This window comes from Cheilinus undulatus, linkage group 17 (assembly GCF_018320785.1).
Source record: "Cheilinus undulatus linkage group 17, ASM1832078v1, whole genome shotgun sequence".
NCBI lineage: Eukaryota > Metazoa > Chordata > Actinopteri > Labriformes > Labridae > Cheilinus > Cheilinus undulatus.
In genome coordinates, this window is record NC_054881.1 from 9,674,184 (window position 1) to 9,689,728 (window position 15,545).

General features: G+C 39.4%; 1 protein-coding gene across 1 annotated transcript; it reads right to left on the reverse strand.

Annotated features, from left to right (window-relative positions):
* Window positions 1-3,533: 3,533 nt before the first annotated feature.
* On the reverse strand, window positions 3,534-8,938 carry LOC121525231 (proteinase-activated receptor 1-like; the record flags this gene model as incomplete). Its single annotated transcript, XM_041811104.1, has 2 exons — window positions 3,534-6,560; window positions 8,722-8,938. Coding segments are annotated over 2 exons (1,455 nt in total), but the record flags the coding sequence as incomplete, so codon positions are not given.
* Window positions 8,939-15,545: the final 6,607 nt, after the last annotated feature.

Below are 15,545 nucleotides of genomic sequence, written 5' to 3' on the forward strand. Positions count from 1 at the left end.
TGGAAGGAATCATAAAGGGATAATATGGGTTAAAGGGAAACAGCACCCTCTCATGGTTAAAAAACAGACAACAGGATGCCTAATAAATGAGTAATAAAAAATCAGTCATAAGTTTGTTTTTTTGTTTGTTTGTTTTTTTCCCTTTATTGGATGAATAAGAAATTTACATGACAAGAAAGGGAAAGTATCACAATAACAGCCACTTTGATTGTAAGGACTACAGTGGTGGAATGCAAATTGGGATCAAATAAATAAGAACTTCTCAAATAAAAAGAACAAAAAAGAGGTTTCCAGGTTTTCAGATAAGAGCACACTTAAGCCAAGGCATGACATGTTAGAATAGCAAGTATTTGGATATAGAGTTGTACAGTTTTACAGCCTTTCTGTTCATTTTTTTGAACACATTTTAAGGATTTAAAGTAGTGGGTGAAATTAAAGAAAAATCAGTCATAAGTGTATTAATGGTTTCAACACTTAAACATGAAAACAAACAAGAGGGCATGGGAAGAGAAGAAAGAGCGCCCTCTTGTGGATAAAAAAAAAACAAAACAGACTGTAATAAGTTTTATTTTTCTCCACCATAGTCAGTGCATGTTTTAATGGCCAGGACAGTTCTAAACAAAAATGTTAGAGAAAATATGTAGACACAGGGAGACATGATGACTACATTTTCATATCTTTTCTCTGATCCTGGTTGTTATTACATTATTTCTTATTATAAATTTGTATATTTCTAAAGGACATATGCAAAATATCAATTAATGAGTGGAAAAATCATTCTAGTGAGATGGGCATAGTATAAGACATCTTCCTCACCTGCACAGAGATTGCACATGTGGCAGGATTTACTGCTTTGTTTATACCAGTGTGACTGATTTTCCAGTATAAAACACTGAGACATGCACAAGTACAGTAAGTACAGAGTCAGTTCAAAAAGCTGGGCCTTGCACAAATGTAGCTGATGACCCCTGCTGTATATCATGGTCTGAAATGGGTCAGAATTCAGTAGAAATAGAGGGAGGGTACACACAAGTTACATCCTTGTGTTTAAAGTGGAGCCAATGCAGAAGTATAAAGAAACTGCAGTTCCTTGGGTGTCCACTAGAGGCTTGATCCAAAGTCAAGGAATTCCCATCACATCCCAAATTAAGTTGCCACTTTCTAACAAAAGAAATAAATAGGTTAACAACAAGGTATAAAAACATTCCTGCCACCTGTAGCAATTCTGGAATTGCCAAAGACAAAAAACATTGACACCCCCCCCTTTTTTTCCCCATGCATCTGTCTTTTGTAAATCCAAGATTATATGTTGTTCATAAACATAGGGGATGTAACTGGTCAACAGGTATAGAGGTCACAGTTTGGTTCAAGGCTTGGCTTTAGGGTCACAATTTAGTTTGATTTAGTTCAAAAGGAGAAAGAAACACATTTTTTGGGAATTTATAATTTATTTTGAAATGAAAGTTACATCTTGTGTTGTTTAGATTGTGAAATCTAGAATCCTGTAAAGGCTGGTAAAACTTGCAGTGTACTTAACATTAAACACAAAATACAGGGAAAAAACAGCAAAATGATTTGACACAAAAGCAACAAAAAAATGATAACATCTGATTTTAAAGGTAATAAATACACAGAAAAAAAAGATATAATGTAAACCTGTCGGGGAGAGTGGGGGGATTTGTGCCAAAGGGGAAGTAGTGCCACCCCTTGTTTCTAGAAAACCATAGAAGAAATTGGTCATGTGACCACATATTTTTGAAGAGCCATCCATTTTACTCATCCTGTATAAAAGGGAGACACATGGCATGAGAGGTAAGCACATTTTAGCTCAAAAAACAGATTTTTGCCTTTCAGAGTAAAATTTCTATGATCAAGGTTTTTTGATTGTTGTGTCTGAACAATTATAGACAAGTTTAAAAACATTTCACACGTTATAGTTCTTTATTAGGCTACACAGTGAGTCTATGCAGTTAGCATGATATTAGCTCTAAACTGCTGGATCATGCTAGTTTTTCAAAAATTATGGGGTGGGTGATTTGTGCCAAAGGGCCTGGGTTAAGTTGTGCCAGTGGCACACCCATAAACCCAGACCCACAGACACACCCAAACCCTGACACCCACACAACCAGACCCAAATACCCACAACTCCAGACCCACACACACAGAAACACAAATCCCAGACCAAGAGGCCTAGACCCTAACCTACACACCTTCTCACCCAGACCCACACACACTGACACACCCACCCTAACAAATCCACACACCGAGACCTACACACCTAGAACCCAGTAAAGAAAGGCCAAGAACAGCTGGAGAAGTGAGGAGATGGGCATGCCTCATCAGTGTTTGATTTACCTGCCATTTGTTTAATTTAGCTAACACTGATTTCAGTTTTGAGTTTGCACCATGTTATTAAAGAGCAGTTTTATTCAGTTTTTAACTGGCCTAAGCCACAATGAGATGTTCAGAATTGGCCAATATCACTTTATTAAATGATTCACAAATATCACATATTGTGTATTAAAGATTTTTGTGTTTCCCCAAAAACTAGAAACTATTACTTATTCCATTAATTTAATAGGGTGATGAAATCTAAATAAAACTTAAATGACATAATAATAGTAATTTTGTATTGAATTTGTCTTGCTTTTATATAGCATTACAGTTTCTGAGATTAAAATGTTCTGTTTTACTTTAATTATCTTCAGTAATCACTGGCACAATTTACCCCAATGTATTCTCCCCAAAGGCACAACTTACCCCGCACCGGGGGCAAGTTGTGCCATGAGACCACTTTTTTTTCTGAAAGCTATATTTCTTAAACAGTTCATTTCAGATCCCAAGTTATTGTTCCCAGGGATGCACCACATCCTGAAATATATGTACATACTTAAGTTGGAGGCATTACTGTCATGGCCTCACTTTAAAATCACTTTGAGTAAAAACTGGCACATCTCACCCCACTCTCCCCTATGTATCATGTGTGATTTCTGAGTAGTTTTAAGTATAACAGGAGGTTGATATTGCTTAACTGAATCTTTTTTGTGATTCAAGTCACTGTATCTTCTCCAGGCATTGAAGCTTCTGACTTAACTTGCTTATGTTCAAGTTTTCTCTCTCTCCGTCTGAGTGGGTTTAACCCTGCAAGCTCTAAGCTATTGTTGAACCATTTTGTCTCGTCTGGACTTATTGTTTTAAAAAGCTTGTGAAACATCAACCCTGTGGTGCACAGTCAAACTCCAAAACTAGTTTTTCAGGACATCCTGGGCTTAAAGGATATGTCTGCTGCAGTAATGTGACTTGAATTAAAAAAAACAAAACAAAACAAGAACACGGACAAAGATTTTTATGTGTGACACACACTGAACGAAAATGACTAATATTCGTTTTGCACAGACTTGTCCCATCTCTTGCGGACTAAAAAGTGAAAAAGTATTTCTGTTGAATCCATTTGTGCCATTATTCACAGCAGTTCCTGTCTGCAGGGCTCTCTATTGTTCTCTCTCCATGATGAGTTATTCAGCCCACCAGGATCTGCGCAGTAAGACAAAGCATAATGGGACGACGGAACAGTCTGCCATTGGTTGTCCCAGCCAGTCACAAAGTGTTGTGGGATACAAAATGGCCACTAGCCACTAGCAGCAGAAGCAATTGACAGTGGGTTAAAAATGTATAACACGATGGTCAATGTAGGATTCACTGGAATACTTGCTACAAAATCTTCTGTAAGGAATTCAAAGGCATGTATAGTATCATTGGTGCAACACAATGGCTGGCTTCAAGAGGAAAAATAGTAAGAGGCTACAATTTCAAAAGTTATTTAAATTATTATAACCTTTATTATAACCTGTGTTACTTTTTGTCCTAAAAAACATCAGTCTTGGAGGGTTGTGATCCAATTCTTGACATGCCTGTTTCAAAATTAAGGCACACCAACAATATAATTCCTGGGGACTTTTACAGTGAAGAAATTGTTGAATGAAAAATGTATATTTAAAATAGTAGAGCTTTAGCAATTAGCAGTGATTTTTGAGAACAATGTCAGCGTTAAAGTATTTACAGCCGATCATTTGACTACCAGTCACAGCCACAGCCCATTTCTCTAAATCAGTGGTTCACAAGTGGTCTAGCCAAGGGACCCTTCACAGGTTCCATGACAAATCGTGACCCAAATGTCTGATATATTTATTAATCGATTGGATTTATTTCATAAAACATAAGCTTCATTATTCTCATGGAAATCTGCTTCACAAATAACAGAAAGAGTTGATGGGAGTTAATTTTCATGGAAATGTTGATTGCACCAGTAACCAACTGCTGTGTCTATCTTTTTCTGTCTGAGTTGAGCCTTGGTATACTGTCCAAACCCTCATGCAATAACAAATAACTTTATTTACTTTTCCCATTTCCAGAGAGCTCCCACCGATTCTCAGCAAAAATTAAGAGCAAAGATGATGGAGTCTTAAGCCAGAGTAGAGATCGATGCTTAAAAAAAGGAAAAAAATACTAAGTGTATTTGTTAGAAAGAGACAAATTCGATGGTCACTTTCTATCGTGTTGAAAACAGAAAGTTTGACAGAAAAAGATGATGGAGACAGGATGGAAAGGTGTGTGACTAAACCATCCTGAGCTTCATGCCAGCTCACAGATGTGCCTATATTCTCATTTAATAGCTGTTAGTCTTTAAACCAGTGGTCAGGTAACAGTAGCAAAAGTTTCTGGGGAAATGCCTGAACAAAACTCTAGAAAAATCTAGAAAAAAAAAATCTCCAGCCTTTTTCTTACCCTAAATTTCTCTTAAAGACCATAGATGAATCTCCTTTTTGGGTAAATTCAAAATGAAAATTCTTGAGTAATTCAGGGAAAAATTCTGCAAAGTAATTTCTATTTCCTGTCTGTGGTTAAACACTTAAATGAAGGAACAAAAGTACCTAAAAGACCCACTGAAAACAGCCCCAGATCCACTTTTGGGTCCTGATCCACCAGCTGAGAACCGCTGCTCTAACTCATCTTGGACTCAGAGGAGGTATTATCACCACCAATTGTTGGAGAGCTGGATGTGCTCATGTCAAACTGAGTCACCCCAGGTGCCTGTATACTGAGACAAGAACAGTAGTCCAGTTACAGTTAAGGCCTAACAGCCTGACTTAACTGTGTATGTCAATGTACTTAGTATGTAGTGCAACCAAAGACTGAAGCAATCTGCTTTAGCAATTTTAAACCTTTTGTGCCCCAGTGTGATAAAGATTTTAAAAGATGTAAAAGGAGCCATGCTTAAAAATTGAATTGGAATTACCCTTTGATGCCTGCCTGATGTGCCTATCAGACCGCTTGCTTCTTACATTGGCTGCAAAGATTCCCCTGAGAAGAGTCACGATTGATGAGTGTTCTTTCAGCAATTTCTTTGCGGTTTGATTTCACGGTGATTTGACTGGTGGACCTGCTTGTATTGCTTGGACTGGATGATGATGACTGACCACCATTGGTTCTCTGCTTGGTCTTTTGGCACCCCATCATACTGGATAACCCTTTCTGGAACTGGGATGATCCAAAGTAGTAGACCAGAGGATCAAGGATGCAGCTGAGACTTCCTAAACACAGACAGACTAAATAGATTACATAGAGCCTGTCAGGATTCATCTCTTTCTCCTGGTCTTCTGTTTCTTCAGAATACATCAGCTGATGTACGATGTAGACGATGTTAGTGGGTAAGAAACACAGCACAAACATCACCAGTACTGTTGCAGTCAAGAACACTGCTCTTCTTTTTTTCTGTGAGTGGTCTGGAACCTCTGGTTGGACTTTACTCAGAGTCAAAATCACCCGAGTGTAGGACACCATGGTGATGATGAGAGGCAGGAAGAAGAGGAGGAAGCAGAAGGTGATGTAGTACATCTTGTAGCACCGGAAAGGCTGTGAGGGCTGGATGTCATGGCAGGTGGTGATGTTCAACTCTGTGAGGTTGAAAGTCTGCTCAGTGAAGAGGAGGTGAATCGAGCCGACAAAGGAGAACATCCACATGGCTGCACAGGCAATGACTGCCTTTGCAGGAGTTCTCCACAACAAAGACTGGATAGGATAGACCACAGCGAGGAGCCGGTCCACGCTGATGAGGGAGATGAGCAGAACGGAGCAGTACATGTTCCAGTAAAAGGCTGCGGTGACTATACGGCACATGGCACGACCGAATATCCAGTCATTTCCCATGAAGTGGTAGGAGATCTTGAAGGGCAGCACCATGGAGAAGAGCAGGTCAGCACAGGCCAGGTTCATCATGTAGATCACTGCTGGATTTTTAGGCTTTATTCTTTTTATGAAGACCAGCAGTGCACAGATGTTGATGGGCACACTGAGGAGGCAGACCAGTGTGTAGAAGAACGGGATGATGGTGGTGGATAATGATCCTGTTAGAAACTGCCGTGCCTCCTCTGAGAGATTCCGCCAGCCTAGGTTAGTGTCACGTTGGACGTAAACATATTTGGTAATATTAATGAAGATGTATCTTTCTGGGACATTTGGTGCCTTGACATCATAGACGAAGTGGTCTCCCGGTCCACTGACTGAAAAAAGAGAAAGGAGATTAATGTTTATTATGCACATTTTATAAACAGACTTAAAATTCAGTGAGCAAAGTTTGAGTCGGTTGTTTCTTAACATTGAAAAACCCTAAATTACAAAAGAGAGCCTGTTATAGTTTGACAATAAGTTTCAAGTCACTTTTTATCACCATTACAGGTCATAATAGGGAAGCTACATTTACCCCAGCATAGTTAAGCAGAATCTGATCATTAAAGAAGTAATCTGAAAATTTTTAAATGAGGCATTATCGGTACAAATCATTTAGGTATGGGCTATGTTTTTCTCTAAAGTGGTGAGGATGACCATGCCTGTCTCTGTTTGTCAGCCCTGCACTTTGCTGGCAACCAGTCCAGGGTGTACCCAGCCTCTGGCCCAGTGACAGTTGGTATGGGCTGCGGCCCCACACCCTGCAAAGGGGATAAGCAGAGTGCATAATAGATGAAAGCCCAGTTGGACTTTGCAATAAAACTCCAAAATTAAAGCCAAGTGGTATTTCACATGTTTTTGCACTGAGGAGAGTCTACCATCTAGCCACTCTACCAGATCGGTGGAGGGTTGCAATGATGGTTCTTCTTCTAGAACTTTGCACCGTCTCTACACAAAATCTCTGGAGCTCAGTCAGAGTGGCCATCAGGTTCTTGGCGCCCTCTCATACTAAGGCCCTTTGACCGAGTCTGAGGTCCTGAGTACACCAGAGCAGGTTTTCTTCAGGATATTTCTGCACTTATCTCAGCTTTGTAACCCATCCATCCACCCATCCATCCATCCATCCATCCATCCATCCATCCATCTTCTTCTGCTTTTCCAGGGTCAGGTAGCGTTGGCAGCAGGCAAAGTACGTCAACCCAGACGTCCCTCTCCCGAGCAATGTTTTCCAGTTCCTCCTGAGGGATTCCGCGGCACTCCCAGGCCAGATGGGATATTTAATCCCTCCAGCAAGTTCTGAGTCTTCCCTGCGGTCTCCTCCCATTTGGACGTGCCTGGAGGAGGCATCCTGATCAGATGACCCCTTAAACTAGCTCCTTTTAATGCAAAGGAGCAGTGACTCTACTTTGAGATCCTCATGGATGTCTGAGCTCCTCACCTTTGCCTTCCAGTCCCTGCTGCTGAAAAACACCCCCACAGCATGATGCTGCCACAACCATGCTTCATTGTTGGGATGGTATTGGGCAGGTAATGAGTAGTGCCTGGTTTCCTCAGAACATAATGTTTAGACCAGAGACCAAACAGTTCAATCTTGGTCTTAGCAGACCAGAGAATCTTGATTCCTACAGTCTGAGAGTTCTTCAGGTGGTTTTTTTTTTCTTTTTTTTTTTTTTTTTGGAACTGAGGAGAGGCCTCTGTCTGGCCACTCTGCCATAAAGCCCAGATCAGTGGAGGACTATCCTCCTGGAACTTTGTCCCATCTCCATATAGGATCTCTGGAGCTCAGTAAGAGTGGCCATCAGGTGTTTGGTCCCCTATCATACTAGGGCTGTTCTCCCCTGACTGCTTAGTTTGGTTTGGTGACCAGCTCTTGAAAGAGTCCTGGTTTGGCCAAACTTCTTCAACTGAAAATTATGGAGGCCACTGTGCTTTTGGGAACCTTCAGTGTAGCCTTCCCAAAATCTTTTTCTTGCAACAACCCTGCCTCTGACCTCTGCAAGCAGTTCCTTTGACCTCATGGCTTGGTTTTTACTCTGATATGCACTGTCAGCTGTGAGGCTTTCTATAGAGAGAAGTGTGCCTTTCCAAATTATGTCCAATCAATTTAATTTACTACAGGATGACTCCAAGCAAGATTTAGAAACACTCAGCAAAGATTGAGAGAAATAGGAAGTACCTGAGCTTGCAAAGGGTCTGAATACTTATGTAAAACATTTTATTTTTCAGTCATTTAATACAAGATGTTAACTATCAGGTTAACCAAACTGTCAGGACACCCTCCTAAAAGCTATTGGAAGCTTACTTGGGATGTCCTTTTCATGCACCAATCATTCCCTAGCTGTTTTGTTTGATTTCTGTTGTTTCCTTGGTGTACGAATTAAATAAATGAAATAAAAATGAACTTTTGTTTCCTTGTTTGAGTAAAAAGACTTGATTTTCTGCATTTCATAGAAAGTATCATTCAGGAAGTATTTATTAAACTGGTTTGTACATTACGTTGCAAAGAAGTTTTTGATATCGGATACGATCCCTCAGGTTGTCTTTTGTTGCCATCATCATCTACACGGCTGGGGGTTTTCTCTGGTCCTCTGGGAATGTTGGGTTGTCCGTAACTTGGGTGTATGTTGCTCAGTCTGACGGGTCCTGTAAAGTCATATGTTTCAGATGAGATACAGTGATGCTTTTTAAGATTAAATTCCTTTGTTGTGTTTTTAATTCATTCACACTTATGCAAAACATCAAACTCTTTAAAATTTGGGGTTACTTAATACAACTGTGTATAAAAGGATCAATCAAAATAGCATTTACAAAGTTAAACATTAGTATGAGTCCAGTAGTATTTACTACTCAGTTGTATTAGCTTTACACTAAAAAGTTCTGGCATACAAAGCTGAAGGGCCATTTGCAGTTTTGCTATCTTAGAAGAGCATTTTATAATTCATTACCTATACTTATAGGGGGATAAGGTGGAACAAAATACAGGGAAAGTGGGATGCATGAAGAGTGAAAGAAAAATGGGTCAAATCTATAGGAGCAAATAAAAGTCTTGTCTTGTTTTGCCCTGAGAGCAGACAGGATCTAACCTAAAAATGCAGACAGACTGCATTCACATTCATCTGGGAAAGCTCCCATACAAAGCGTTTGTTCTTGGAAGGTGATTAGGCGAACCTTCTGCCTGTCTCATCCATGATGGACGAATCAGAATGATGAGACAAAATGAGGTAGTAGCAGAGGTGGAAAAAGTGCACAGTTACTGTTGTACACAAGTAAAACTACTGTTACTCAGGCTTAAATTTACCTAGGTAAAGGTACTGGTCAATAAATCAACTCAAGTAAAAATAAAAAGGGTCTCATTTAAAGTTTACTTTAAGTTTTGAGTAGCTACTGAGGAGTTGTACAGTAAAATACACTATCTTACCCAAGGTATTCACTCATCTGCCTTGACTTGCATATGAACTTGGTCAGAAGTTCAAAATGCACTGTTCCACATTATTATGCACAAAAAAGTTTTAAAACATTTTATAGGTTTTAAAGAAGTGAAAATGGTCATTTGTTGAATTTGCAGCATTAGGAGGTCATATTTGCTGAAATCAAAGCTATTTCAATCAAAAACATCTTAACAGGACACGTTCCATGTTAACATAGGAGCCCTTCTTTGATATCACCTTCACTATTCTTGCATCCATTGAACTTGTGAGTTTTTGTTGAGTTTCTGCTTGAATTTCTTTGCAAGATGTCAGAATATCCTCCCAGAGCCACAGTTTTGATGTGAACTGCCTCCCACCCTCATAGATCTTTAGCTTGAGGATGCTCCAAAGGATCTCAATAGGGTTGAGGTCAGGGGAGGATGGGGGCCACACCATGACTTTCTCTCCATTTATGCTCATAGCAGCCAATGACACAGAGGTATTCTTTGCAGCACGAGATGGTGCATTGTCATGCATGAAGATCATTTTGCTACAGAAGGCACTGTTCTTCTTTTATACCATGGAAGAAAGTGGTCAGTCAGAAACTCTATATACTTTGCAGAGGTCATTTTTTCACACCTTCAGGGACCCTAAAGGGGTCGGCTACCACTGCCCCAAAAATATGAAAATTAATCTTGTTGTCAGTTAGCCCCCCATCCCGTTAAAATGATTTCTGGAATACAAGCAAATTGAAAAGTTATGATCGGAACTGAAGTTGGACAAAAGATTCAATGCAGTAAAACACAGGAACTAAACACTTTTTGCACGAAGAGTGAAACATCATTTTCTGAAGGGCTGCACGAGGGATAATACATTTTTGTAAATTAAAAGCTTTTTTTTTGCCACTTTTAACCCATTTCTGCCTCTTTACAAACCTTTCCACTGCTTTTCCAAACCATTTTTTATCACTTTCTACCTATCACTGCATCTGTTGACCTATTACTGCCACTATTAACCCCTTTTCACCACTTTCTCTGACCATTTTGGCAACTCTGACTGCATTTCACAATTTGTTACGCTCATTGTTGCCACTCTCTCCTTTTTTTGCCTCTGTTATCCATTTTTTTGTCATTGTGCCAGCACTTTTTTCTACTTTTAACCCATTCCTGGTATTTTAAAAATCCCATTTCACCCCCTTTTCTGCCCATTTCTGCTATTTTCATTCTGTTTTTAAGAAAAGGGATTTACATTTTTAAGAAGGCTATATTCTACAGCACAAATGAATAGAAAAATATTAAAAATATATTACAATGGTTATCACAGCTTAACTACAATGGATCATGATTTTGCTTACCCCCATGGTCCCCCACCCTCTCCACCATAATAAAACACAAAAAGGCTTTTCCAGCTACTGGATGCTAAAAGAGCTAATATCACAATTATTGATGCTTGGCTAATAAAAAGAGACATATTGTTCCAGACCAGGCAGCCACTGTAGGCCCAAGGGGTCAAGCATATGAAGAAAGCTTAAGTGACAGAGGTGATGTGGCTTCTTCCAGGCTTGTAAAAAAGAAAGCGCAAGGTCAGGACCAGAGGGAGTCCAAAATGATCATTATTCAAGCTAGCACCAGCCATCTGCTCAACCAACCAATTGAGAACAGCACAGGAGGCAGCATGGGAAGCATTAACATAGGAAAACATTGCTGGGTCGCAGTGTCATGTACCTTGTCAAAAGTCAGTCACCAGTAAAAAGTCTGGGATTCACTGGCTCAGAGGATTAAGAGGGCTCAGGTACATTTGTTACCTTTGCAACTCATCTTGCAGACTACAGACCATTTGACTTGATTCTACTGATTTCCACTGTTTACTGAGTAAAGTTGAGAGGTGATCCCTCAGTTGTTTTCTTTTTTGTTACCTTTGTTATCTTTATTTTCTACATCAGGGTCAGTAGTCTCTGGTCTTCTGTGGTTGTTGGATGATCTGGTACTTTGGTGTTCTTGTTCTGAAAAGAGTAGGGTAGAATGTTTCAGATGAGAAACAGGGATGCTTTTTAAGATTTGCTTCTTCACGCTATAACAATATAAAATCACAGAGCATTTTATCTCTGTACAGTCTGATCTTAGCTGATGTCACTGCCTTAATTGAACGTTAACAGCCAGCTACATGCTGTGTTTTTGTTCATTATGAGGTAAATTTTCCCAAATCTATCAGCCATGGTGGCCTACAGATCATTGAAAGTATCATAACGGAGTGATTTGTGCCAGAAAACAGTAAATTTCATCCCTAACTTCTGTCTCTGCTCTGGCACAGAGCCAGATAGCTGCGCTACGATCAGAGTTCACTGTAAGGTCAAGGGGCAGACTAATTGCAGGAGTGCTTGTATAGTTTTCACTTGAACCAGATGCAGCAGGAGCAAACATCTTACCAGCTGAAGGTGTGTTTTAATCCATATTTTACTTTTTAAGTCCTGGATGATTTAAAGAAGCAGGCTATAGCTGTCTCTCTACAAGCAGACATAGTTTATTCCCTCGTGTATGTTAGCGTCTCAGTGCTAAAGTTAAGTATCTGATGATAGACACGGTCTCTTTCTGTCGAGTCCGTCACAATAAAAGCTTGAAATGCTAATCCTCATTGAAGAAGACTTTTATTTTGAAGAGAAACATGGTGATTGGTGTTTTCAGCTGCAATTTAACAACAAAGATGTCTCATAAACAGGAGAAGACTTAAAAAACAGAGTTGTTACATAACAGTATAGTAAATAGATGATTCCTCCAGTCAGGCTGTAGGCTTTTTTTTTTTTTTTTGAGAGGATCTTATTTACCATGAGTGGGCGTGGCTTCAGCTCATTCAGCTGACCATCCCAGAGCAGATTTTAGCAGATTTTTTATGTTTTTGAAGCTTGATTTTCTAAACTTAAAGATGTGTTTCATGACTTAAATTTTGCCTGTTTGTTCATCACATAGTAGCCTGTCATACAACAAACCTAAAATAGATTTTTTAAAACCACTTTACAGTCACTTTAACATGCAGGCAAACAGTGTAAGCATCCATAGTGCCTTGTTTTGGTATTTCTATTAGTTAATACCTGAACCAGAAAATTCTTGTGTTTTGTACAAAAGACATGGAGCCTGAAAATGGGATGCTGACAGACAGACTGAGATGTACAATCACCCTTGATAGGATGCTATCCTTCACGTCTCTCAAATTACCTTTTTTGTTAGTGGAACCAGGCGGCTGAAAACCTACTCCATGGAATTTAATAACTGGGGAGAGAAAGCAAAACACGTTAAGCCAGCAATACAGGTGGATTTGGCCCTGATAGCCAACTCTGATTTAAATAAATAACATCTCTAGCTCTTACAAATAAAATCTATTATTATTATTATTATTATTATTATTTATTATCATGATTGTTGTTATCTCCAATGATTGTTTCTAATATTGGCTTAAAAGTTAACTTCTCCACGTCGGTGGCACCGTTGTATCTCCATGACCCATTGACCTCCCAGTGACCCTTTTGTCTCGCTGCAGGATGAGACGTAATTTTGATGGAGTGATGGTTTGAGATTTGGAGTCCGTGCTTTGTGTCGTATTTTGAAAAACCAAATATTCTACGCTTGTGACTTTCTGTTTGGAGCTTTTTGATGACGGGAATTAACGTGGTTTGGCAACAGCTGGTGCTGACAATAGACCTGCAGTGCACCTTGAAAGAAGCGGAGTGGCGCTTGTGGGACTCGCCGCTGCCAAATCAGAGCGTGGGCATAGGAACTGCTGTGATAGACGAGAGAGGGAGTGATTTGGAGGATCGTGGCGAGGTCGCTGTATGTGGAAATTGAAGGTAACTCTACTTTCCTAACGTTGCTGATTCATTGCACCTTATTGTCTTTATCCCCAGCCAATCAGAGTGCTTGTAACAGTCTGTCACCACAATATGCCCAAATTAATTATTATCTATAAACCACTTTAATTAGTTATGTAGTCATTGGCTTTCCTTTTTTTTAGAAACTTGTTCACACCAGTATGGGAACTGTGATAGTATTGAGTTGTGACTGTTGCTTGCGCACTATTTGTCCGTATGTTTTTTTTTTATGCTTTATGATAGCGACAGAGGCAGAGGGTCATGTTTAGATTTGTGCTTCATGTTTTTGGCTGTATATTTGTAGTTAACAGAGTACTAGCTAGCAGAGCTGTAAGCTAGCAGCATGACTAAGCATTTTGAGTTTGCTAACTATGGTTTTTTGCTGTGTTTATTATTCTTAATGTATTGTGTAATGTGTGCTTTGTTGCAGTTTCACAAAAAATACAGAATACATATCATTAAAATATTATACTTCAATAAATGACAAGAAAAGTTACACCATGCATCTTGGAGGAGTTCAGGTTGTTAGCTGAGTGTTTAGCTTTGAACATCGACTACTTATAGCAAGTACAGAACAATTTCTCAACTTAAAACACACAAATATTAAGTAGAATAAAAAAGAACAGAGCCTGGCGTTTTAAAAGCTGCTTTCAAGGATAAAAGTTTATCCCAAAGATTAAAGTTTTTGCTTTTATAAAATAAATCTAGTCCTCCAAAGGGCAGTAGCAACACTGTTGTAAACCTAAGGGCTTTTCTGCGGACATTTCTGTAAACCTTTCAAGTGCTTGATACAAAAGTAATTGTAGCTTTTCTTGTGAAAATGTAATAAAATTAAATCTGACAATGAAATGGTATCAGTGAAAGAAACTGATTGATGTGACTTGCCATGGATGATTTCTGAGGTCAGAATTTCCCTTTTTAAGGTTAATTATTTTTCCATGTAAGACTTAAAAGAGCCACAAGATCATTACTGCTGTATTAGATGGTACTCAAAAACTGGTTATTACTACTGCAAATTCTTCACATATTGCTACCATCATTTCTGATGTTAAAGCCAAATCTTTGCAAATGGGAGATGGATTTATGGTCAGGACAGCAAAAGTTTATCCTATTTATTGTTTCTGTGCTTTCTGCCTCTTCTCTTTTTCTGTAGCTACCTCTTCTGCACCTTCCTCGTTTAAAAGACATCCATGTGCTGTTAATTCCATAAGGTAGTTTGAGCCTTTCATTTGAGTAAAGGTTGTGCAAAGCCCAAATCTGTGTTTGGATTGGGCCTGTAGGTTTCTGATATGTTGGTGCAGGACTCTGGTACTCTGGCATGCCAGATGGGTTTGTTATAACCAAATATCCATCTGGTAAACCACTCATAGACAGAGTTTGGGAAAGGGCAGAGCCTTGGAAATAACTCAGAGGGTGATTGGAAAAAACATATCTGTCACTGTGTCACATCTTCATGGGCCAATCAGAGCAACAAAAGAATTAAATGACAACTACTCAAACAAAGCATTTGGGAAAGAGTAGTAAACTCAATTGAAAAAGAACTCAGTGAACCATGGTGACTGGAAAAATGTTCTATCAGTACATGACTTTTGTCGTTTTTGAAAAGAAAACTCACTGCTGTTTTTTGTTCTTCTTCTAGAGAAGAAATGTCCTAAAGTTCTCATAGAACTGGCACTTTAGCAGGATCCATGCTAATCTCTTTTGCCATAATTGCACTGGCCTCTTGTTGCTGCTAGCTTACGTCATGGCTCCGCCGCGCCTGAAAGTACTGCCCCTCATCGCTGATTGGTTCTGTCACTTTCTAACTGGGACCAAACGGTTCAGACAGGAGCTTTGCAAGATGGATTTGCCAGTGAGAAACACGGAAACAGGCAAATCCATCTGCTTTGCAAGGTTATTGGTACTCATTTAAGTCATTTGTTACCGTTATCTTTTTGTTGCTCAGGTTGAGTGATCCCTGGTCCTCCCTGGTCGTAGGACTGTGTGCTGTTATAGTCAGAGCCCAATGCAGTAGCACTTCCTGTAAAAAAAGTAAAATCTTTTAAACAGTTAAT